Source organism: Andrographis paniculata, unplaced genomic scaffold, assembly GCF_009805555.1.
Source record: "Andrographis paniculata isolate CXL003 unplaced genomic scaffold, ASM980555v1 Contig64END, whole genome shotgun sequence".
Taxonomy (NCBI): domain Eukaryota; kingdom Viridiplantae; phylum Streptophyta; class Magnoliopsida; order Lamiales; family Acanthaceae; genus Andrographis; species Andrographis paniculata.
Genome location: NW_026137600.1, coordinates 416585 through 440532, shown reverse-complemented (window position 1 = coordinate 440532; position 23948 = coordinate 416585). Strand labels below are relative to the sequence as shown.

The 23948-nt window shown below is 31.1% G+C and overlaps 4 protein-coding genes across 12 annotated transcripts; 2 read left to right on the top strand and 2 right to left on the bottom strand.

Moving 5' to 3' along the window:
* The first annotated feature begins 798 nt into the window (after positions 1–798).
* LOC127261595 (mitochondrial Rho GTPase 1-like) lies at positions 799–7848 on the top strand. 2 transcript variants are annotated; one of them, XM_051289862.1, is made up of 15 exons: positions 799–865; positions 968–1249; positions 1619–1751; positions 1919–2068; positions 2360–2536; positions 2699–2950; positions 3091–3159; positions 3299–3354; positions 4039–4120; positions 4676–4887; positions 4995–5064; positions 5753–5865; positions 6469–6619; positions 7316–7502; positions 7593–7848. In XM_051289862.1, the coding sequence occupies exons 2-15, from the start codon at positions 1038–1040 to the stop codon at positions 7664–7666; spliced, it is 1938 nt and encodes a 645-aa protein (XP_051145819.1). In that variant the 5' UTR covers positions 799–865; positions 968–1037; the 3' UTR covers positions 7667–7848. The 2 variants fall into 2 exon arrangements, with proteins under 2 accessions (XP_051145819.1, XP_051145820.1); XM_051289863.1 differs by having other exon boundaries at positions 810–873.
* Positions 7849–15187: 7339 nt separating this feature from the next.
* Positions 15188–18688, top strand: LOC127261616 (beta-1,3-galactosyltransferase GALT1-like). Of its 6 annotated transcripts, none has more exons than XM_051289889.1 (8): positions 15188–15332; positions 16067–16882; positions 17036–17241; positions 17334–17615; positions 17693–17821; positions 17902–18081; positions 18160–18267; positions 18416–18688. In XM_051289889.1, exons 2-8 carry the CDS (start codon positions 16126–16128, stop codon positions 18623–18625), a joined length of 1872 nt encoding a protein of 623 aa, XP_051145846.1. In that variant the 5' UTR covers positions 15188–15332; positions 16067–16125; the 3' UTR covers positions 18626–18688. The 6 variants fall into 6 exon arrangements, with proteins under 6 accessions (XP_051145846.1, XP_051145849.1, XP_051145845.1 ...); XM_051289892.1 differs by having other exon boundaries at positions 16014–16882; XM_051289888.1 differs by having other exon boundaries at positions 16001–16882.
* A 202-nt stretch (positions 18689–18890) lies between these two features.
* On the bottom strand, positions 18891–20640 carry LOC127261617 (protein DMP9-like). Its single transcript, XM_051289895.1, has 2 exons — positions 20172–20640; positions 18891–19155 (listed from the first exon to the last, which is right to left on the bottom strand). The coding sequence occupies exons 1-2, from the start codon at positions 20601–20603 to the stop codon at positions 18913–18915; spliced, it is 675 nt and encodes a 224-aa protein (XP_051145852.1). The 5' UTR covers positions 20604–20640; the 3' UTR covers positions 18891–18912.
* An 839-nt stretch (positions 20641–21479) lies between these two features.
* Positions 21480–23939, bottom strand: LOC127261837 (uncharacterized). Of its 3 annotated transcripts, none has more exons than XM_051290251.1 (5): positions 23817–23939; positions 23092–23214; positions 22926–23014; positions 22688–22840; positions 21480–21870 (listed from the first exon to the last, which is right to left on the bottom strand). In XM_051290251.1, the coding sequence occupies exons 2-5, from the start codon at positions 23189–23191 to the stop codon at positions 21715–21717; spliced, it is 498 nt and encodes a 165-aa protein (XP_051146208.1). In that variant the 5' UTR covers positions 23192–23214; positions 23817–23939; the 3' UTR covers positions 21480–21714. The 3 variants fall into 3 exon arrangements, with proteins under 3 accessions (XP_051146208.1, XP_051146210.1, XP_051146209.1); XM_051290253.1 differs by lacking the exon at positions 23817–23939 and adding an exon at positions 23634–23776; XM_051290252.1 differs by lacking the exon at positions 23817–23939 and adding an exon at positions 23603–23761.
* Between the last annotated feature and the right edge of the window lie 9 nt (positions 23940–23948).

Genomic DNA, 23948 nt, shown 5'->3' with positions numbered 1-23948 from the left:
TACCTTGTTATGGAATGGAGAAAATATGATTAATGTGTATAATTATATTTTTTTAAAAAAAAGAACATAAAACATACAAATTTTTTTTAAAAAATAGACATTTTACGAGGACGAAAGGAGTATTACAAGAACTAATAAAAAAAAAACACATAATTATGATGTCAGTGTTGTTAATAGGTTTTGATTTTGAGTTTAAGTTATAAAAATAAATTTTGAATTGAAATTTGATATGAAAGACATGTATTGAGGTGATATTTGAATGATACTCCCTCCGTCCTAAATATCGTGCAACGCTTATGTTTGGCACGAGAATTTAGGTGGGGAGTATTAAGTATGATAATTTGATATAATTTGGATATTAAGTAATGTGATTGGAGAGAGAAATGATTTTTTTTTATTTGAGTGATGTGATGGGATAAAGTGAAGTGTATATTAATATATGTATAAAAATATTATTAATTATTTCTAAATTTCGAAATATTGCAGTGAGTTTGGGACAAACAAAAAAGTAAATGTTGCATGATGTTTGGGACGGAGAGAGTACAATTTAATTTTATTATAAAATAATAAAAAAATAAATATTTAATTTGATATTTTTGAAAAAAAATATTTTGATAAAACAACCCAAAATCCACAAACACACACCGATACTTCTTTTATTAATAAAGGCCCAAAAGGTATTTGGGCCAGTTTAAAGGCCCAAAATATCATTACTCTAATCACTATAGTATTTATTTATTGGGCATTCACTTAAATAGGCCCAACTATTTAAATGTGATAAAAATAAAAGGCAACAACAAACGTGCGAAAAACAGAATAGTGCAGAGAAAGACTTACGTTCTTCTGTTTTTCCGTTTCAACCAAGGTCTGATTGTACGTATGAATTTGGGGTGTTTTTGCATCTTGTTTTGATTGATTCTTGCTTCATTGATTATCTGTTTGATCGTATTTTGTTTTGCTTGTGAAGGATTTGCACTTTTTGGAGGTGTTAAAATCGACCGAATTGAACGTATTTGATTGATTAATTGGCGGACAGAATGGCGAGAGATTCTTCTGCCTCTGGTCCGGCGGGGAATGCGGTGAGAATTGTGGTTGCCGGAGATGACCAGACAGGGAAGTCGAGCTTGATAGTTTCAGCCGCTATGGAGAACTTCCCGACCAATGTTCCTCCGGTACTGCCGCCGACGAGGCTCCCCGAGGACTTGTACCCAGACCGCGTGGCTGTTACCATTATTGATACTTCTTCGAGGTAGTTGAACTGTTCCTTTTGTAGGTTTTGAGTGAAAATTGGTTGTAGAATATATTTTTGGTATTCGTACTTGTTCTTAGAGACTGTTTAATACTACGTATTATTTTTGTATGTAACTGTTCCATTTGTTCACAATTTTTACACACACACATATATATATATATATATGATCAAATTCCTTTGGATGATATGTAGCTGAATCTGCTTATTTTGTTGATTTAACTCTGCCTCAGGTTCTCATTCAGTGCAAGAAATAAAATATACACTTGTTAGCAATGCAATTGTTTAATTTTGATGTATATCTTTTCCCCCTTTTCTGTGGTTGTAATGTGTGTGTGGTTATTTACTTCCAATCGATTTTGTATGCAGTCCCGAGAATAGAAGCAGACTTGTTGAGGAGCTAAAGAAGGCCGATGCGATTGTTCTAACTTATGCATGCAATAGGCCTGAAACATGTCAGAGATTAAGTGATTATTGGCTTCCTGAACTTCGAAGATTGGAGGTATTCACTGAAAACACTAACTGTTGACTGGGTTGAAATTCTCCTGCTCCTTCACCAGCAAAATTAGCTGAATACTGAGATTATCGTTTATGTTTCTGAATTGATTTAAATAAAGTGATAATTTATTTTAGTCATCCTGAAATTTTAGATAAATATGTAATTTCCAGGCCAGAGTGCCCGTCATTGTGGTGGGTTGCATGCTAGATAAGAGAGGTAATGAAGAGCCTAACAGTCTGGAGGAGGTTATGACCCCAATAATGCAGGAGTTTCGAGAGATTGAAACTTGTATTGAATGTTCTGCTCTGAATCATATTCAGGTGACATATGTCTACTTTTTCGAAAATTGATCCCCAAATTTTACTTATGTATTTCAAACTTATGTACATATATGTGTTTTGCCATACAAGGAAATGTTGCCGTTGTAAAGTTGTTATTTATTTTCTTTATATCAGTTGCCACCTGTTAAGTTTTATGATCATGTGTGCTAACTATATATTTTGCGAATATTTTTTGTTTACGCAACTCTTTTTTTTTGTTGCTTTGTTTCCATGCTTTATGGATAAAACGTGAGTTATTTAAGTAGTTTCTGTTTCCTTTTTTTTTTCCAGATCCCTGAGGTTTTCTTCTATGCCCAAAAAGCTGTGCTATATCCGACTGCGCCGCTATTTGATCAAGAGCAACAAGTACTTAAACCGCGCTGTGTTAGAGCTTTAAAAAGGATATTTATTCTTTGCGATCATGACAGGGATGGTGCCCTCAGCGATGGCGAGTTGAATGACTTTCAGGTCAACTTTTGTGATTCTGTTTAGCTTTATTTTGGCAATTTGTACAACTACTTAAAACAGTTCTGTATTGGATTTTTTCTTTTCTTTTTTTCTTTTTTTTATATGTATATATATGCATATTTTTTCTATAATGGAAGCCTGATTACAGCAATGAATATCTAGGTCAAGTGTTTCAATGCCCCACTACAACCATCTGAAATAGTGGGTGTTAAGAGAGTCGTGGAAGAGAAATTGCAGGAAGGCGTAGATGAGCGTGGTCTTACCTTAAGGGGATTTTTGTTTCTCCATGCCCTTTTCATTGAGAAGGGGCGTTTGGAGACAACGTGGACAGTCCTTAGGAAATTTGGATATAACAATGAAATAAGACTTCACGATGATCAATTGCCACCTCCAATAAAGAGATATCCTGACCAGGTATTTGGTGAATAATTCCCTATTGTATTAATTCATGTATTGTATTTTGTAGATCAGGAGAACACATATCAAATCCATGATGCTTTCCTGTTGAATATCGACTTTCTTCTGACTTTTAGCTTTCTGATCTCATTCTGCAGAGTGTGGAGCTGACTACTGATGCTCTTGAGTTTCTCAAGAAAATTTTCTTCACCTATGATGTTGACTGTGTATGCCATACCAGTTCTTTTAAAGTTTCTCTATACACACAAATGATATATTTATATATCTGCTTACTTGTAATTGTAAACTTGACATCTGTTGCTATTTCAGTAGTTTCCTCTTTCACTCCTGCAAGTTTCTTTTCAGGATGGAGCCCTTCGATATGCCGAGCTTGAAGATCTGTTTTCCACAGCACCAGAAAAGTAATACATTTTTGGCATCTATAACCTGTTTTTGTCGACCCTCTTGATATCATAATAAGCTTTGCAGTTGTAATCTGTTCAGCCTGCTATTTAATCAAATCTGGGCTTTAGAGTACCTGTTTTGATCCATTTTCAATGTGAAATATTGTGCTTTCCTACAGGGGGTCATGTTAAATATAGTGTGTGAGTGATTAAAAAAAAAATGCCTCTCCTGGTCTCAAAGATACAAAGACTCACTTACCCTTGAAACGTGTCATCGTAAATTTGAACTGATTCAATAACATTTCATTACCAGTTCTAATATTCATAAGAATATAACTTACTTTTTATTTGTTCTTTTGCATACACCAAATATCATGCAATTTTAAGATGTAGAAATTATTATGTTGGAAATACTATTTGAAATTCAGATTATGGTGTACCTCAAATGGTGCTTTTAATTTCGACTTTATGTGCATCTAAACAGATATGTTTCGTAAATAGATTATGATTTATTATGGATGTAACAAGCATGGTATAAATATTTTTGCTGGTTTAAAAGCATATAGTAGATGATCTATTAAGTTTATTGTCTCGTTGGTGTTTAGCTGCTTAATTTGAGTCTATTATGTGTTTAATGCTTCTCCCCTTTATTTCTGGTTTTACTTTTCCTTTTTTATTAAATTAAACTTGTTTTTGGTTTAGTCCTTGGAATGAAGCTCCATATGTGGACACGGTTGAAAAGACTGCTCTTGGAGGACTATCACTTGATGGATTTTTATCACTGGTATGTACTTTTTTGTACTACCACTATGTATGACTGTTTATGAACTGCTTATGAGTTATGACTTGCTCATTGGTGCCATAATATCCATTTCCCTATATGTGCATTGGAGTTAAGTACAAATGATAGGTAACTTTGTAAAACAATCTCCGTTTCTTCTTTTCCCTCTACCTGATGTTTCTAAAACTTTTATTGATCAGATTTTCTTCAATTGCGCATAATGGTGTCATTTATCCAAATCAACAAATGCACACCACTCCACCAAAATAATGAGAATTGGATTTTATTATATGACAATAAAATTATTTAATAAGCCTATTGTTGTCTTACTCCACAAAATAATTAGTAAATAAAATTATGGATATGACTTATATTTTCACCATAGATGAGTATATTTAATTTTATGTACTTCGGGCGAACAGCTGTTTTATGTGGAATTCTTTTTCATCACCCTTTATTCATTCTTGAAGCACTTGACATTTTTGTACTACCTATAAAGTGTGCCAACAGCAATGTCTTATTCATCATGCCTACCTATGACAAGCAAATGTATTGCAGTGGGCATTAATGACACTTCTGGATCCGATTCGTAGTGTGGAGACTCTTATATACATAGGTTATGGCCATGATCCCTTATCTGCTGTATCTGTAACGCGAAGAAGACGCACAGATCGTAAGAAGAACCAAACAGAGAGAAGTGTTTATCAATGTTTTGTTTTTGGGCCAAAAGAAGCTGGAAAATCTGCTTTATTGAATGCTTTTGTTGGATGGTATAAGTTTTTTCTGCTCCAAGAAGTATTTTTCAAATGAAATTTGACCTCAAATTTCATCATCTAGATGTATATTGTATTCTTAGTAAAGTGCATTATAATCACAGGCCATTCTCAGAAGAATATGTTTCCACTACCGCAGATAGATATGCTGTTAACATCATTGATCAACCAACAGTAAGTGCTTCTTATCCTTTGTTTTAAGGGAATACCTTATAAATGTGTGCGTGTTTGCACATATATATATAAGCCATGTTGTTTTTGAATTGTGAATTAGGTCACTTTCTGAAACTAGTTATAGGCATTACATGAATTATCCCATAGTTTCTTTTGTACTCAATTATTGCTGCTATGGCCATGCTGGCTTTCTAGCATTTATCAATCATGCAAAAGTGACAGGAAGGAGAAATAACTGACGCGTAACCTGTAATTTGCAAAGTTGGATTTATTAGTTGAGGCATTTTGTGAGGAAATTAGCTAGATGGAAAAAACTTGTGGGGCGAAAAAAAAAAGTGACCTGTTCCTTATAGTTTGTGTGATGTACCATGCAGTAAACTGTATATCCAAATCCTAGTCTGGAAATTTTCCTTTTCTTAGGATTAATAGATCAATCATGTGCAACTTTTATTATAATAGATGCCATGGCTATTGTCTTATTTGTCTATGAATCCACATTGACGAATGCAATATAAGTATAATAACAGAAACCTCAAAAGCTCTAGCATTGGATTTATAGCTGACATAAAAACTTATAGTACATGCTCATGAATGTCAGCTTGATACCCCAAATACATTGTAGGATCTGTTCACTTTCTGTTGTATGAAATATATGAGTTCTGAACATATTTGTGTGGAATATTTTCAGGGACCAAAGAAATTTCTTGTGTTGCGAGAAATTCCTGAGGAAGGAGTGAAAGAATTACTATCTAAGAAGGAGGCTTTAGCTGCATGTGATGTGGCACTATTTGTTCATGATAGGTAGTTTATGCACATCGTTGGCTACGCTCACTTAAAATAGTGGGTTACATAAATTATCTATGTTATTTATGTTTGATAAATGTTATATAATAATTATTTCTTAATATGGCTAAAATAATGGATTCCAATCTGGTATATAGGATAAACAATCTCTTCAAAAGTTTAGGCTATTATCTTAGTCTCCTACCATTTGAACTGCCTTGAGTTTAAACGCTGTGGATGATGATTCTTTAATTGCATGGATGTCGAATAGTGATGATTCTTTTGTACATTTTAGTAAAATAAATTGTAAATCAGTACAAATATTAGGTTATATTGAAATGTACATGATCATTTATCCTGTTTGTTCACTACTAACCTTGCTAGTGAAGTCGGTTTGTATTCAATTCTGGTGTAAAGATGACCTACAAAATGGTTAAGTTGTTCTTTTAGTTTCACTTGTACATTATCAGTTTCCTGTATTTGTTTGAAATCCTTTTATAGGTTTATTTCAATTGTCAATCTTCTTTACAAAGACACATCCACTTTCTTCTTTTTCTTGTTTGTGTCAGTCAACTTATCTTGATTTCTACTGTATATGAGCTATGGTTCTTGCCATTCCAGTTCTCGTCTACCTTCGTGGGAGAAAGCAACAGAGATGCTTGTGGATGTTGCCAGCCATGGCGAAGCTACTGGTTATGAGGTGCCTTGTCTCATTGTTGCTGCAAAAGACGACCTCGATCACTATCTGACGCAAATTCAAGATTCAACCAGGGTAAAAGTCCTTAACCTTGAGAACTCTATCTTCATCACTTCTTTCTTATTTTTGTTTGCCAATTGTTACTTTCCTACACCCAAAAGTGTCCAATTGCTTCAACTTATTCCTTCAAAGCACATCATTATGTGACTTTTTTTTATCATTTTAGGACTATAAGTAAACTATTTATAGAAATAATTCCACAACTTAAAAATTTTGGCAGAGACAGTCGTACTTGATGCATTCACACATGAGGTTATGTTGTTAGAGGAGTCACATGAAAAATTGAAAAAAATATTTTATCCATAAATATTATACACGTAGCATTGACAGTACTGTGAGCCCTGTGAAAAAATCAGCTCCGGCAAACCACAAGGCTGCCACGCATGAAGTTTCAATACTGCAGAACTAGTTCTTCCAAAATTTTTAAGTTGTAGGATTATTTCTATACAGTGTTCACTTATGGTTCTAAAAATGATAAAGGAGGCATGTGAGGGATTAAAAAACAGTTTACCACCAAAAAAACTTATTTTCCTATCACTTAACCTCTAGGTTTTTACTTCACAGTTCATTCTCCGACTCTTCCTTTCATTCTGTTGTGAGTCTAGTGTGAAACATGACACAATGATATACTTAACAAAAATTATGTATGCCGAGCTATTCTCTTGCATTCCACTAATCTATACAGAAACTGGTGCCATGAAAATCGAACAGGTAAGCCAGGACATGGGGATAGAGCCTCCTATCCCTCTAAGCACAATGCTCGGAGATTTAAGCAATATATTCCATAGGATCGTAAGGGCAGCAGAACAACCTCATTTAAGCATTCCCGAGACTTCAGCTGCCAAAACCCGCAAGCATTATTACCGGCTCATCAACCGTTCCCTCGTCTGCGTATCAGGTCAATATATCCTGCTGTATTATTCCCTTTACTAAGAACCCATAGCTTTCTGCTGCAACAATGGTGTCTTAATATGGATGTAATTTACAGTGGGAGCTGGAGTGGTCGCTGTGGGGTTGGCTGCTTACAGAACATATGCTGCAAGAAAGGCTTCTTCTAGCTAAATCAAGTCAGCAATTCTTGGGACTCTTCCCATTTTTTAGGTCAATTCCTTTATTTGTTTCTTTATTTATTTACTTTTCTTTATTATCAAATTCAAGTTGTGGTGAAATTGGAGGTGGTTTTAGAGACTGGCTATTTTTGTTTTTATCTTTCTGGAAACATAATAATTAAGCTGTGTCTTCAATTGCTTGGTGATGGGTGGGTAGAGATTTGAAATAGGGATAAATTATAAGAATATTCTTTAATAAAAAAATAAATATTGAATAAAAGTTTTGAAACAAATATAGATTGGATCGGGTTATTGTGCTGAACGGAAAAAATCGGTATTACGCTGATTTTTCCATTTGCTAATAAGCATACATGTAAAATGAAATCAACACAACCTACTTTTTATCACATCATATATATGGTTAAATTAAAGCACGTACTTGTGTTGTCTTTGGCTATTGATCGTGTTGCTTGTTCATGGGTTATATTTTGTATTATATTAACGTAGAACAAACAGCACATATTATAATCAAATACAATATAATTTATAGTGCATTTCAACACAATCTATAGTAAAAGACTACGTCACTATGTGATTTTATTCAACACAATATGTGTTGTTTGTATTTTTACTGTGTGCTAATTGTCCATTTGCTATGTGCTCTTAGCATTTTGCTGAATTTTTTTAATCAACACAATATTTGCTGGCTATTAGTGTTCTTTTAGGCCTTGTTTGAAAGATTTTGATAAATTTTTATTGTTCATACAAATTTTTTTTCCAAAAAATATTAATTAACACATATTTTTATTTTTTATATTATACTAAAAATTAATTTTAAGTTCAAAATATTTCAATTCAATTTTTTTACTATTTATATCTATATTTAAAATTCAAACCTCCAAACAAACACAAATGTATGTTTGGCTTTGAAACATTTGTTTGTTAAGTTTTGTTCTATAATTATTTGTTTTCCTGTGATATATGAATAATGTTTTTTTTTTTTCTTAGTTATTTGAAATTGTAATGTTCTAATTATTTTTAAAATGTTTTTATGTGAGAGTAAATAGTAATATTTCATTGAAAAATATAGAGAAAAATTTTCCATTGCAAATTGTGTAATATATTAAAGAACAAATTCATATCGACCGGAATTTTACATTAGGAATTTATTGTGATGACTTTTGAATTGCTAAATTTATTGTGATTTTTATTTAAAAAATGGAGTATTTTATGTGATGCAAGTTGTAAGATAAACTAGATAGTAAAATTGAGTTTAGGTTGAGCCCAAAATAGAACTTATATTTATAGCTTTAATAGTTATATCTAGGTGAAATATAGAGGGTTTGTTTTGGTGTTTATTTTAGATTAGATTTTTTTATTTGAATTTTTATTTAAATAATATTTTAAGAGAAAATTAGTATATTTTTTATTATTATTTTTATTGGAATAGTATAGGTTGAATAATAGGAAAAAAATTAATTTTGGTCCCAATATAAAAACTCATTAATTTTAGTCTCTTTATAAATAATTTCAATTAATTTTGGTCTCATTATAAACAATTTCAATCAATTTTGATTTCATTGTTAAAAAATTAAAGAAAATTGCTGACGTGTATAATTCTACACGGCTATGTTGTTACATAACTATGTATATTTCAGTATATAATTATATATGACCATGTTGTCACATGATCATATATATTTTAGTGTATAATTATACATGGTCATATAATTACACGGCTATACATGGTCATTTTGTTACACGATCATGTATAATTTCTACACTGCTGTGTACCTTTCTGTTTTGGTTTAAAATTTTATTTTTTTTGTTATATATTTTATTTTATTTTATTTTTAATTTAGAATAGTTGATATAGTTAAAATGAAAAAAAATCAATAATAATTATAATACAATTAAAATGTATCAATTTTAGTTGAAATATAAATATTTAGTGATTATGTTCTTTTGGAAGATTTTGTCTAAAATTTTATTATTTATTAAAAAAAAATTCTCTTACAAACATTCAATTACTATATTGAAATAATAAATTAACTTTTAATACTACTATAATATGCAAAATTAAAAAATAGTTGTGTAATTGGATGTTTGTAAAAGATTTTTTTTTTTTTTTTATGAATAATAAATTTTAGACAAAACATTTCAAAAGAATATATCTTATAAATTTTTATATTTGAATTAAAATTGATAAATTTTAATTATATTATAATTACTATTGATTTTGTCCATTTTAACTATATCAACTATTTTAAATTCAAAATAATTTTTTTTAAAATATATATATATAACAAAAAAATAATTTTTTAAAAATTTAAGACTAAAACAGAAATGTACACGGCCGTGTAACAACATGGCAATGTATAATTGTACATGACCGTGTACTTTCCAGGTCAACTGTCTCCGTTATGTCTACGTAAGCAATTTCAGTTAGTTTTTAAAGGGTGAGACCAAAATTGATTGAAATAGTTTATAATAGACTAAAATTGATGAACTTTTTATATTTGGACCAAAATTAATAAATTTTAATTATATCAATATTTTTCCATTGAATAATATTTATATTTATATCTTTTATACACATTTGATTGTATACTTTATTTTACCAGAATTTTATTGATAAATTATGCAATAATAATTATGTTATTGTATAGATGTTAAGAACATAATTTGACCTTTCGAAAATTTGCTAGCTTGAAATATTGAACCATAATAGTTAGGAGTTCTATACTGGTAGCCTTTTATACATTTTCATATCACAATTAATTGACCCATAATTCCTTTTGTTGACATTTTCTTTTCTTTTTTTGTTATTTTTTTTTATTATTATTAAATGCTTGAGTTGTTGCCTTTTTATTTGTTTGAAGAATTTATTTTTACCTTTGAATAATACATGCAAAAATCACACCATTAGTCATGACAACGAAGCTTCTACTTGAAAAGTATTTCAATATAAGACATTTATATTTGTGTACCCATTGTCACATTTGAATAATTCAAATATAGTACATTGACTATTGTGATATATTTAAATAGAAAAAAATTATTATTTTTAAAGTAATGACAATAAAACAGTAATTTTAGTAAACATAATACTCCCTCTGTCCCACATATCATGATCACGTTACCGTTTCTGTTCATGTCATTTTTTTGAAAAATAATTACACATTTTAATCTCATTTTAAACTTTTTAATTTATTTTTTTTTAATTTTAATTAAATTAATTAGTTAATCTTAATCTATAATTATTTATATTATAGAATAATTATTTTTACTGATACATTCTTAATTATCTACTAATTACACTTCTCCTAAAATACTGTATCTACAATATAGCAGACACGGCGTATGGGACTGGAGAGTATTAGATATTGTTGGATATATATTTCTACAAGATAATTTTCATTTGGGCACTTTTTTCAACGTAAATTAATTGAATATTATATGAAATTTTATATTGCTTTTGTCATGATGTTAGCCAACATATATATATAGCTATTGTTATTGCATTGACGATAATTAGTCAGGATTGTGTTAATAGCACATAACATATATACCGATAGTATATAAAATATAAATTGACTATACAAGTTATATGTTAATATAAGATAAATTGACAGTTAGTGATAAATTATAAATTTGTTTATCTATATTTCAAAAAATATTTTGGTACTATTGATAATATTTTTATTATTCAATATTAAATTTTATTTAAAATTTATTTAGAAAGTAATTTTGTAAAAAATAAAATATTCTTAGGGGCTGTTTGGTTCGTGGATTCCATGAATTTGAATTTTAAAGTCCTAATGAATCCATGTTTTGTTATAAAATTGATAATGAAATTTTAAGTGTATGAGATTTTAAAATCCTGCAAATGTAGAATTTTTCAATAATAATGTACCCCTCTTAGTCATTGTATTTTTCATTTTACTATTATACCTTCCCATAAAAAAATCATATTTCTTTTCCTTTTTAATATTAAATGCATAAAAATATATATTTACATTTAAATTATAGTATTTTATTGGTTTTATAAAAATGTTATATATATTTAATTCTTTTACTAATGATAATTTAAATAAATTAATAATTTAAAATATCAATTAATAATTTAAATCTATTTTAATAATGTATTAATTTTGTATTTTTAGTTTAAATTGTTTTTTTTATATTAAATATGAGAAAGAATGTCGATAGTATAAAAAATAATTATATTGTCGTATTTTTTAGTGTATAAATTATATATTACAAACATATATTTTGTATGACTATATATATTATATCTTTTATTATTAATCGAAAATCGTATTAAATTTTTTTTTATTAGAATACACTAAATTTAGTAAAAGATTAAAGTTTACGGAAAAAAAATAATGGATTTAAAGTTTAATTTATCACAATAAATAAAATTCGTGAAAGGATAATTACGTCATTTAAAATATCAAAAATCAAAATCCTTGAACCAAACACAAGATAGGATTCCAAATTTAACAGTAAATCCTATCCCATATAAATCCTATTGCAAAATTTCAATCCTATCAGAAAAGTTCTTTGAACCAAATAGCACCTTCAAAGACACTCCTTAAGTGTTCCCATTTCCTTTGTAAATAGTGTTCTCATTGTATTTGTATTTACGAAAAATATGAGAATATTTTTGGTGGATAGTGAGAATATAATATATATATATATATATGTATTTATATATTTTTACGTTTAAAAAGATGGGGTTTATTTGTGTGTTTTTCATAGTTTTATTATACTCTTTCTGATTCAGATATTTTGGGCTTATTACCGTAGATACGAGAATTTAGGCATAGTATAATTAATAGGTAATTAAGAAGTGTATTAGTAAAAATAATTATAGATTAATATGAAGATAAATAAATAATTTAATTAAAATTTAAAAAATTATAAAATTTAAAATTTAAAATGTGATTAAAGTGCATAATTATATTTTTAAAAATAAAAATGACACGGATGAAAATAAAAAATAGGAATAAATTACGTGGGACAGAGGGAATTCAATATTTCAAATTTTCTTGAAAAATATGATATTCAATAACCATTAAGAAAAAGACATTAATTTTTTAAATGGATTTAGTTTGCATTTAAAACAAATATGTATATATATATATATATACTACATTGTTGTGTATAGTTTTTAATAAAATATATTGGTTTGTTGGGTTTTTGGTTAGAATTTGATTTTTTTTTAACTTGAATTTTTATTTAAATGATTTAAATCATGATATTCTTTTTTTTAAAAAAATATATTTTTATTAAAAATTACATCGATTGAATAATAAAAATATATGTTTGAAATTAAACCGAACATATATTATTCTTTTATAAAATATTATATCAAAATATTATTTAAATAAAAAATTAAAACACAAAAATTCACAAAGAAAAACACACCCACTTACGAATCTATCAGCATAGGGTTGGGCATACATTAAATGTTTGTCAACAGAAGACTGTTTGTTTTAAATGTTACAATTGACTCCATAACCTTTAGACCTTAGTAGTACACTATAAATGGAAGCTCCTTTACGGATCAGGATGGTTGCCAACCAAACACGACCTTATCAACAATGGTAGTATTACTATAATATCAATAATTACATTGCAAAGACCTCTCTTATTCAATATTAAATAAATAAATAAATAAATAAATGAATTTGGTTAAATCGCCCAAATTTAAATTAATCGAATCCGTTAAAGTGTCACGTCGTAATACCCAAAGTCAATTATTTTAATCGTGTTTGCTTTCTTTTTCTATGTTATAGTACTAATTTACTCCCCCGTCCATGTCAAGATGACCCATTTTGCTTAAGGACACGGTATTTTAGGTATAGTAGATTAGTAAGTTATTAATAATAAATTATGATATTATTTTATTATTTTTATATGAATAGTATCGTTGACATTTTAAATATTTTTAGTATTATATATCAATAAAATATATACAATAGGGATATTATTTTTGTAGAGAATAAAATTTTATATAATATAAATAAATAAAAATAAAAATTTATTTATTTATAATTAACTTAAAACTAATTTTATTAAAAATAAAAAGTTTTAAATATATATAAAAATATTTATTTGTTGAGAAAAGAGATATAAATAAATGAGTTTTAAATGGTCTATGTGTAAGAGGTTAGAAATTTAATTAAATTGATTAAATTTAGGATTATCTTTAATGAGACAGACAAAAAGGAAAAAAAGGTCATCCGTAACGGTCGGAGGAAGTATATTAAAACATAATCAAACTACAAAAATCATTCTTTCAAACAAAAATCTAAATAAATAAATAAATAAATAAAAGATAGTATTATATAATGCAGGCTGTGGCCTGCTCTGTTGCTAAATATGAAGTTAAATATTTTGACCTAAATTTAAAAATGATACTATAGTTTTGATAATTTTCAATCATTTCACTTTTATTTAAAATAATTTTATGATTTATTTAAATATGCATTCATATAAACAAAAAAATGCAAATGTTTTATGATATTTAAAATTAAAATAACAATATAAAGTTTAGAATAGAGGTAATTTAGAAATTCATTTCTTTAAAATGTTAATTAGTTTCTTATATTATTGATAATAATTAAATAGAATGACAAAGATATCATTTAGATTATGTATTTATTTATTATCATATTATAATATAAAGTTACTTGCTGAAGCCTTGAAAATTTAAAAGATAAAATAATAATAATAAAAATCTTAACTCATATTTAACCCGTTGATTTATAATTTTTTTTGTTTATTGAATTGTATTATATATAAATGACACATTGATATATATATATATATTACTCCCTCCGTTCCAAATACCATGTCCACGTTGTCGTTTATGTCCGTCCCATATACCATGTCACTTTCATTTTTTTGAAAATGATTACACACTTTAATCTCATTTTAAATTTTTAAATTTTACTTTTTTAATTTTAATTAAACTAATTAGTTATTTTAATCTTAATTTATAATTATTTATATTATAAATAATTATTTTCAATAATACGTTCTTAATTATCTACTAATTACACTCTTAAATACCTGTATCTGGGACTAAGGGAGTAATACTTTTCAAATCATACTGCCTTGTTCATCTAAAGCATTTATATTTACATTTGGTCATGAAATTAAAAAATATTGTATTTAAACTGTAGTGGACGAATATTTTTATGTCTAATAAATTTTTACACTCATATTTTAATTTTATTTAATAGTATTAATATAAATAAGTTCGTTAGATGACACTTATTGAAATAAATATACAGCATATTTTTTGAATGGATAGAGAGAAAATAAAAAATTATATATATATATATATAATTAATATATTTAAAATAAATAAAATTTAAATTTATATAAATATATTCTTTCATTTAGTGGAATATAAGTTAAATGTTTTTTTAAAAAAAATATATTTGAAATATATTTTAAGGTCATATCAATATATATATATATATATATTTGTATATATATATGGGAAGCCACCGAACTGGATTTTTGGCGTGGACTATAAGTGGAGTTGGAGGCCACCTGACGCGGTTGGCGTTTTTTCATTCCTCTTAATTTTGGCGCTGTTGCTTTCAGTCGTGGGTTCAAATCAACGCAACAGAAGATGTATGTATGGTTGGAATCACGAGGTAAGCCCTCTCCATACTCACGTTTACTCCGCACGCATGCATTAACGTTGCGCTTCGATTATAATCAGGTTTGCAGTTCATTGTTTCCTGTTTGATTAGTCTCCGTTTGTTGTTGCATTCGAACCGGTCTCCTTGATTCTGTTGTATGCGTTCTTCTCCATGTTTAGAGGAAGCGTGCACCGGGAATTAACTGCTGCTGAATTGAATTTTGAGTCGGAAATTTTGAATTATGTGGTGAATTTAAGTTTGAATGACTGAATTTGAAGCTGTGCTCTCTTTCCGCTCTACTGTTTCTGTGAAGAATTTTTCTATTTTGTTTGTGTGTTTTGAATTAATTGTTGAGAGATTAGGCTACCTTTAAATTAAATGCAATTTACGTTACCAAATCTGCTGTTTCCTGGAGTTCAATCAATGAATTTTGTCGACCTTCCAAATTTGGATGATATGAGCTGAACGAAGGGGGTGAAAGATATTTTAATCATTTCTTTCTTCTTACCTTCTTTGATATTTGTGAGTTTAGAATTGATTATATTGTTGTTTTATATTCAGATTCACTTTACAGTGATTGCTGTTGTGGATACAGTTTCGAATTGTTTTCTTTCTTCTTACTTCCTTTGATATTTGTGAGTTGAAAATTGATTATTCTGTTGTATTGCTCTGATATTCAGATTCAATTCACAGTGATTGCTGTTGTGGATACAGAATTTCTTATTAATTTCGAATTGTTTCCTTAGAGTTTGGATGATGAACAGTGACATATGAGAAATCAAAAGTCTGCAATTAGTGAGGAGAAATGAAGAAATGGTACCGTGGAGTTATAGCCACATCTTCGTTGATGTTACTATTTCTAGGATTATATATGATCAGAAATCCAATCAATGGAAGCTCCTTCAATCCCCTAAACCTCAACAGGACAGATCCTCTGGGGCGGGTTAACATGAGTGCTCCCCCTGCTCGATCAAATCCGAATAACAGTCCTCAAGTGATCTCTGCCGAAGTTGTTGTTGCCGATTTCTTTACAAAAAGAAACCTATCGAAGAAAGAAGAAAGAGCTTTACAAACATGGAACCATATGCACTACTTGGTTGCAAATCCTCAGGGCTTACCCAATGCGGCTGAAGCCATTAAAGAAGCCGGCATTGCCTGGAAAAGCCTGATCACCTCTGTGGAAGAGGAAAAAATGAAAAGTAACGGAAGTTTGCCGAAGAAAGGGAACAAGAAACAGTGTCCTCATTTTATCAGTAAGATGAACACCTCTAAACATGATGGCAATGGCTTTAAGTTTCCGGTGCCGTGTGGCTTGACTCAGGGCTCGTCGATCACATTCATAGGCATTCCTAATGGTCTTCTTGGCGATTTCCGTGTTGATCTGACTGGCGAACCGCTTCCGGGGGAACCGGACCCTTCAATTATTTTGCACTATAATGTTAGGCTTCATGGTGATAAAACTACTGAGGATCCTATAATTGTTCAAAACACTTGGACTGTTGCACATGATTGGGGTGAAGAGGAGCGCTGTCCGTCTCCGAATCCGGAAAAAATTAAGAAAGGTAAAGCCCTTATCAACTTTCTTATTTAGCCCTTAACAAATATTTCAAATTGTGGCTAAATTAGTTCATGATAAATGCTTGGAGCTAATTGCTAGTTCTTGCTTGAGCGATCAATCTTTTTCTGTCTTTCTGCATATATTGGCTTAACATCAGTGGATGAAATGGAGCAATGCAATGAGCTGGTGGGTAGAGAGAACAATCAGACAATTAGATCATCGAAGAATTCCACGGCTTATGATTCGAGAAAGTACTTTCCTTTCAAGCAAAACGATCTGTTTGTATCGACTCTCCGAGTTGGTGTGGAAGGAATTCAAATGACTGTAGATGGGAAGCATGTTACTTCATTTGCTTTCCGCGAGGTGCTTAAATTATGTCGATTGACTACGTAATTTGTTCGAATGAATCGAACTTTCACCGAAACCATTTTGATTTTTATTGGCTTTGGATGCAGGCATTGGAGCCATGGCTAGTTAGTGAAGTTACGATTTCTGGGGACATAAATTTACTCTCTGTTGTTGCTAGTGGTTTGCCGACATCCGAGGATTCAAACCATGTAATCGACTTAGAATCTCTTAAAGCTGTTCCATTACCTCCTCGAGGGGAGCTGAATTTCTTCATCGGTGTTTTCTCCACTGCAAACAACTTCAAGCGTCGAATGTCTGTCCGAAGATCATGGATGCAGTACCCCGAGGTTCGATCAGGACAGGTCGCTGTCCGGTTCTTCGTTGGTCTGGTAAGCAAAAGTTTAAATTTTGTTTCGACAGTTGCTCGATTATTAATTGTGATTGATTTGTCGATCTCAACTTGTAGCACAAAAACCAAATGGTGAACGAGGAACTTTGGAATGAGGCAACGACGTATGAAGACATTCAGCTGATGCCATTTGTCGATTACTACAGTCTCATTACATGGAAGACGATAGCGATATGTATGTTTGGGGTAAAGTCATCTCACCGATCCTTCTTTTGTTTACGGATAATTCTCTCAGTGTCTCATTGTCTTACATCGTGGATCGACAGAGTGAGATTGTCCCGGCTAATTTTATTATGAAGACGGATGATGACTCGTTTGTTCGTATCGATGAAATCTTGAATACATTAAGAAGCTCAAATGCGACTCGCGGCTTGCTTTATGGCTCTGTTAGCTCAGATTCGCAGCCTGATCGCGATCCAGACGGAAAGTGGTACATTAGTACTAAGGTAAAAGATTGTTGTAAGAAGATTGTATTGATGGTATATTTCTAACTTCATATATATATATGTATGATTTGATTATAGGAATGGCCGGATGATAAATACCCGCCTTGGGCGCACGGTCCTGGCTACGTCGTGTCAAAAGACATAGCGACGACAGTTTCTAGAGAGCACCGAGCTGGACGACTAAAGGTAAATATTGATTCCTTGTGTCCCCGAGAAAGATAATGCTCGGATATGTCTCCTCTCGGGCATTCTTTTTTTAGATTTTATAATGTGGTACGTAGAAAATAAAAGTAATACGTAATTAATGATATATTTTAGCTATATATAATTACAGGTATTCAAGCTTGAAGATGTTGCCATGGGAATGTGGATTGCAGATATGCAAAAGAAGGGATTGCGAGCAAAGTACAAAAATGACGAAAGGATTATTATCGACGGCTGCAAGGACGGGTATGTTATTGCCCACTACCAAGGCCCCCGAGAACTCCTATGTTTATGGCAAAACATTCGAGACAAAAAAGGCGCCATTTGCTGCGGATTTTGATGAGGAAAATCGAAAAGGCGATGACTAATATAGTTTGTAGAAAGGCACACAATGTTCATTGTATATGTAAATTTTTGGCTTACATGGCGATGGAGAGAATTTGTACACCATATGTATTATAATGTATTGCTCACTAAAAGGGTGAAAAATAGTACAATACACTAGTTTGATTGATTTACTACTAACTGTATTTGTTGTCTTTTATTTGCAGGAATACAGACAGCCATTGATAGATTCAGTAGGATTAATAATTATATATAAATAAAAGTGTGTATGGGTATGGGTAGCTACGGCGAACCACAGCCGATGCCGAATCGGGTGTTGGGAAAGAGCAGAAAAAGGGTGCTGCAAATGATCCCCACCATTAATGGGAAGCTCTCCATGACCTCACTGACCTCCGCGGTGTGGCCGGGGAAGAGGCACCCAGTCACCCGCTGGTCGGAGAGCGCTATGGCCACAAACACCAGCACCGACATGAGGGCATGCACGAAGTCGCTCAGCCCCATGCGGAACCTCTTGTCGTCGGGGACCTGTACAGACTTGTCAAATAATTTTGATATCACATACAAATATACAGAGAGAGAGAGAATAATAATTAAATGTGATTTTTTTTACTAAGATAAATTTAACCAATGTAAAAAAATAATTGAAATAAATTTAGTTGGACAAATTATATAAATAAATATGATATTTTTTTTTTCATTAAAGAAATGGTGTGTTTGTTTGGATTTTTACTATTCATCCTATTTTTTCCCCCCAAAAATATCAAATCAAAAACCTATTTTTCATTTTTTATATTATACTAAAAATCAATTTTACATTCAAAACATCACATCAACACCTATTTATATCACATAATACAACTATTCAAATTCAAAGTTTTTACTATTCAAATCTCAACTCAAAATCCATTATCTCAAACAAACACACAAAAAAAAAAATGTTTGTGTTAAGGATGACACTTGGGTAGGCATTGGATCCGGCATATATGGACCTAAGACTATACCTATATATATATATTACTAGACCCAAGATCCAAATGTATCCGGATCTGTATGTCCCTGGATCCTACTTATGCTTATGATGTATCTGTCATATTTGCCAAATTAAAAAAAATTATCCAGGTCCGAATTAGATAGGATCTACTATTACATCATAACTCTTGAAAATTTATTAGGGATCGAATTATGCTCGACTCAATACCCAAATAATTTAAAAAATTGTTCAGGTCCGAATTGAGTAGGATCTGCTATTAAATTCTAACCCTAAGAATTTTATTAAAGATCGAATTATACTCGATTCAATACCCAAATAATTGAACTCGATTCCAACTAAATGAGTAAGGTCGGGATCGCTTTGGCTCACTCTTATCCATTGTCATCCCTAGTTTATGCTAATTTGAAATTTTGATGAAATCAAATTTCGAATTGAATATCTTAATCAAATCGAATTATAAAAATTTAAAAATTATTTCCAATCAACCACAAAATATAATTATAATTCAAATAATTTAATGAACATGGAATCAAATATACAATCCTAGTACCTGGACGGCGAGGCCGGTCTTGAAGACGGCGAGGCCGCGCGGCGTGACGAAGCCGTAATAGACTTTCCCGTCGGGGCCGCGGAAGGAGTCGGTGAAGTGGAAGAAGAAGCAGGAGGCGGTGCAGAGCGCCAACAGGGCGTAGGTCATGTGCGTCGTCACGTGCGAGCACTGACCCTTTCCGTACACCGACGGCAGGACCATCTCGAAGCTTATGAGAGTCCCCGTCGGCAGGAAGTTCGCCAGCATTGACGTCTTTGATAGCGTCTTCTGCACGCCTTTCGCCATTAGGCTTCTCCGCATCCCGCACGCCGGCGCCGGCGCCGGAGGAGCGTTTTCCGGCGGCGGAGGCGGAGATGGGTAGAGCGGCGGGAGATGGAATGGTGGGGTTGTCGTGTAGATTTTGATTCCGGTGTCTGCCGATGGAATCTCCATTTTGGTTATTTGGATTTTTGGGGTTTGGGGAAATTAATTAATTACTTATTAGTTAGTTAATTTAATGATGGGTTTTTTGGGGGGTTGTGGGGGGCGGTTTTGTTTGGGAGAATTCGAAATTGCAACCGTCGGGATAACGCCGACGGCGGTTGCTGGCGGTTACCTTTGTCACGTGCACGGTTGCCTTTGTCACGTGTATTTAAAATATTTGATTAATTTTAAAATTAAGGGTAAGTAATAATGGTGTGCATTGATAGGTTTTTTTGTTATTATTATTATTATTTAAAACATTATCTATATCTTTTATGTAAAGGAACGGTTTCATTTTTTTAATAATAACAAATATGATTTATACAAATATGTTAAATCAACTGTTGTGTACTGTAGGAGACATGTGTTGTATTTATATTATATCAATATATACAATGTAGTAATAATAATACTCTTTGTATTGTTTGTAGTAATATTTTATAATGTTGAAATTATAATATGTATATTTTGTTTATGTAATATATTTGTATTATATTAACGTATATAATGTATTATTTAATAGTACATGATGTATTGTTCAACACGGTGCTGAATTTAGAATTTTAGTTGTGGCCTTATCTAAATGTAAAGTCATAAAATTAAGAGTTTGTTTTTTTAAGTATAAAATCAATATTTTTAATATATAATTATGTTCATGTTCTTTTCCAAAAAGTTACTATCTTTTCATATATATTATATATTTCTTTTGGTTTGTTACTATTGTAACAAAAGGCTGATTTCGTCACTAACTATATATATCTATCTATCATACTCCCTCTCTTAAACATCGTGCAATATTTTTTTTTATTTATTCCAAACTCACTGCAATATTTTCAAATTTAGAAATAATTAATAATATTTTTATACATATATTAATATACACTTCACTTCATCCCATCACATTACTCAAATAAAAAAAAAAACAAATAATCAATTTTCTCTCCAATCACATCACTTAATATCCAAATTATCTCAAATTACCATACTTAATACTCCCCACCTAAAATCTCGTGTCAAACACAAATGTGGCATAATGTTTGAGTCGGAGGGAGTATAATATAATTCACATAGATGATCTGATCTACCTTGCCAAGAATCCATGGCGACCAATCGCGATTTCAAAGGCCTCTAGTCGCTCCCCTCGACTCAACCCATTGCGATCGTAGCAAGATATCTCGTTTATCTTGAGTTCTACACAAGCCTTGATCACCTCTTCCCCGACTCGCTCAGCCGCCTCCTATCATCCACAATCAACTCATTTTTATTCATCGGTAACCAAAACATAACAAAATGCATTGCACCGAATGCCAATTTTGTGTTTGAACAATAATAGTTTAACTCAACTCAAATGGCAACAGAACAGACTTGGGATGAGTTTTGCAAACCCCGGGAACCCATCCCCTCTGCATCATTTTTTATAAGTCATACTCCCTCCGTCCTAAATCAAAGAAACTATTTGAATTTTGTATTAGATTAAAAAATAATCATATTTTATTACTCAATAGAAGTGTGCAAGAATTTTTTACATTGACATTTTTTGCATGTATAAAATAATTGTATATGTAATAATATGTTTGTAATTTAAATAAAATTGAAGAGTATTTTAGTATTAGTGTATAATTATTTTTTCTAAAATAAAAAAGAAAAACTTTGAAATAGAACATACGAAAATAATAAAAACAAAATACTTTGAATTGAGACCAAGGGATTATAATATAGTATAAAAAATCAAATATTTAAGTATCAGATATTTTAAAGCTCAAAAACATCAACCACATAACTAGTGATACGTTTTCAGTTACATCTAAAAATTAATGAAGACAATTGACAATATGAACGGTAGAAGTATAAAATTAGAAATCTTGATAATATAAATAATCATAAAAATATATAATATTAATTTTTAAAATGGTTAATTTAAACGGATTCGGGACAAGATTGGGTTCATGACGGTTTCGATCCAAACTGTAACCCACATCAAACGCAACCAAATTTAAAATTGCCCCATAACCACTTGTGGGTTCATAACTACTAAGCAGGGAATTAATACTTACAGCCGTAGTACAAAATGGATCGTTTCGGATAGATTTCTGGAGGGTGCTTCCGTAGAACAAACACTTCTTGTTCTGATCATCCACCAGCATCGCATAAAGCTGCTTGCCCGAGCAGAAGACCGAAAGTCTCGGTTTCACAGCTGTCCCGTTGAACTGATTCCGTTACAGACCTCACAAGAATCACTTATATTGTCTTACTAAAAATTGGCATTCAAGCTAAGTTGTTAGTTGTTGTTACCTTTTTTCTTAACTTTCTGTTCCGGATTTTGGCATTGTCGGTTCGGGTGTTGGCTCTTGCTTCGATCACCGATGGTCTAGTAGCAACGCCTGGAAAAAAAACTATTACGAATAAATATGTTGAGAAGTTGTGGAAATGTGTTGAAATAAGTCGCGATTTTGCTTACTTGGAGGGATTATTGAAACAATGCTCGAATTATTTAGAGGAGTTCCGAAGATCCCACTGGCCTGGAGCTTCAATGCAGTGATGCAAGAACCGATCATCATGAATAATACTCGAGATCACTTATCTGAAAGCAAGGCAAGAAGCTTGGAATTAATTCAGGTAGCAATTGCTCATTGTATACATTATTTGAATGTTTCATTGAGGCATTTTATCGAGTACAGCTGCTGGATAGAAATTACACAAATGTATCCTTCGCACAGAAGGTAACCTAGTGATGTGCTTGCAATCGACAACTCCACCCAAGAAATCGTGAATAGATAACACAAGTTTTCATTAATCAAAACGAGAATTACAGGATCATAATCAATCTTCTTAAGAAATAATACAAAAATTTCCCCAAAAAATCACGCAGTTGTCACACAATTGAGGATAACGAGAAAGCCTAACTCCCCATGGCTTCTGGAATTTTCTACGAATCAAACCCTACAGAAAAAATATGTATATACACATACCACTACTTCGAATTAAAGATGTTTCTTCTACCTTGGTTCACCGACCAACCGAATCAAGTTAACAATGGCTATTTTGTGTGTGAATCGGTGAAACCTAATTTGGCGATATCTTATAAATCAGATGAAATTGAAATAACAAAACAAGATCCATGCGAAAATTGCTGCAAATGACTGTCACAGTGTAGCCATATTAAAAGGGAAGGAGTGTACGTACCTACAATCTCATCGAACATTTGCAGAGCTGGAGCTGGAGCTGGCGATGGCGCCGGCGATGAAGACCAACTTCAGACTTTGGGCTGGATTTTATTTTATTTTGGGCCAAAGCATATAATTATTTAGCAAATTT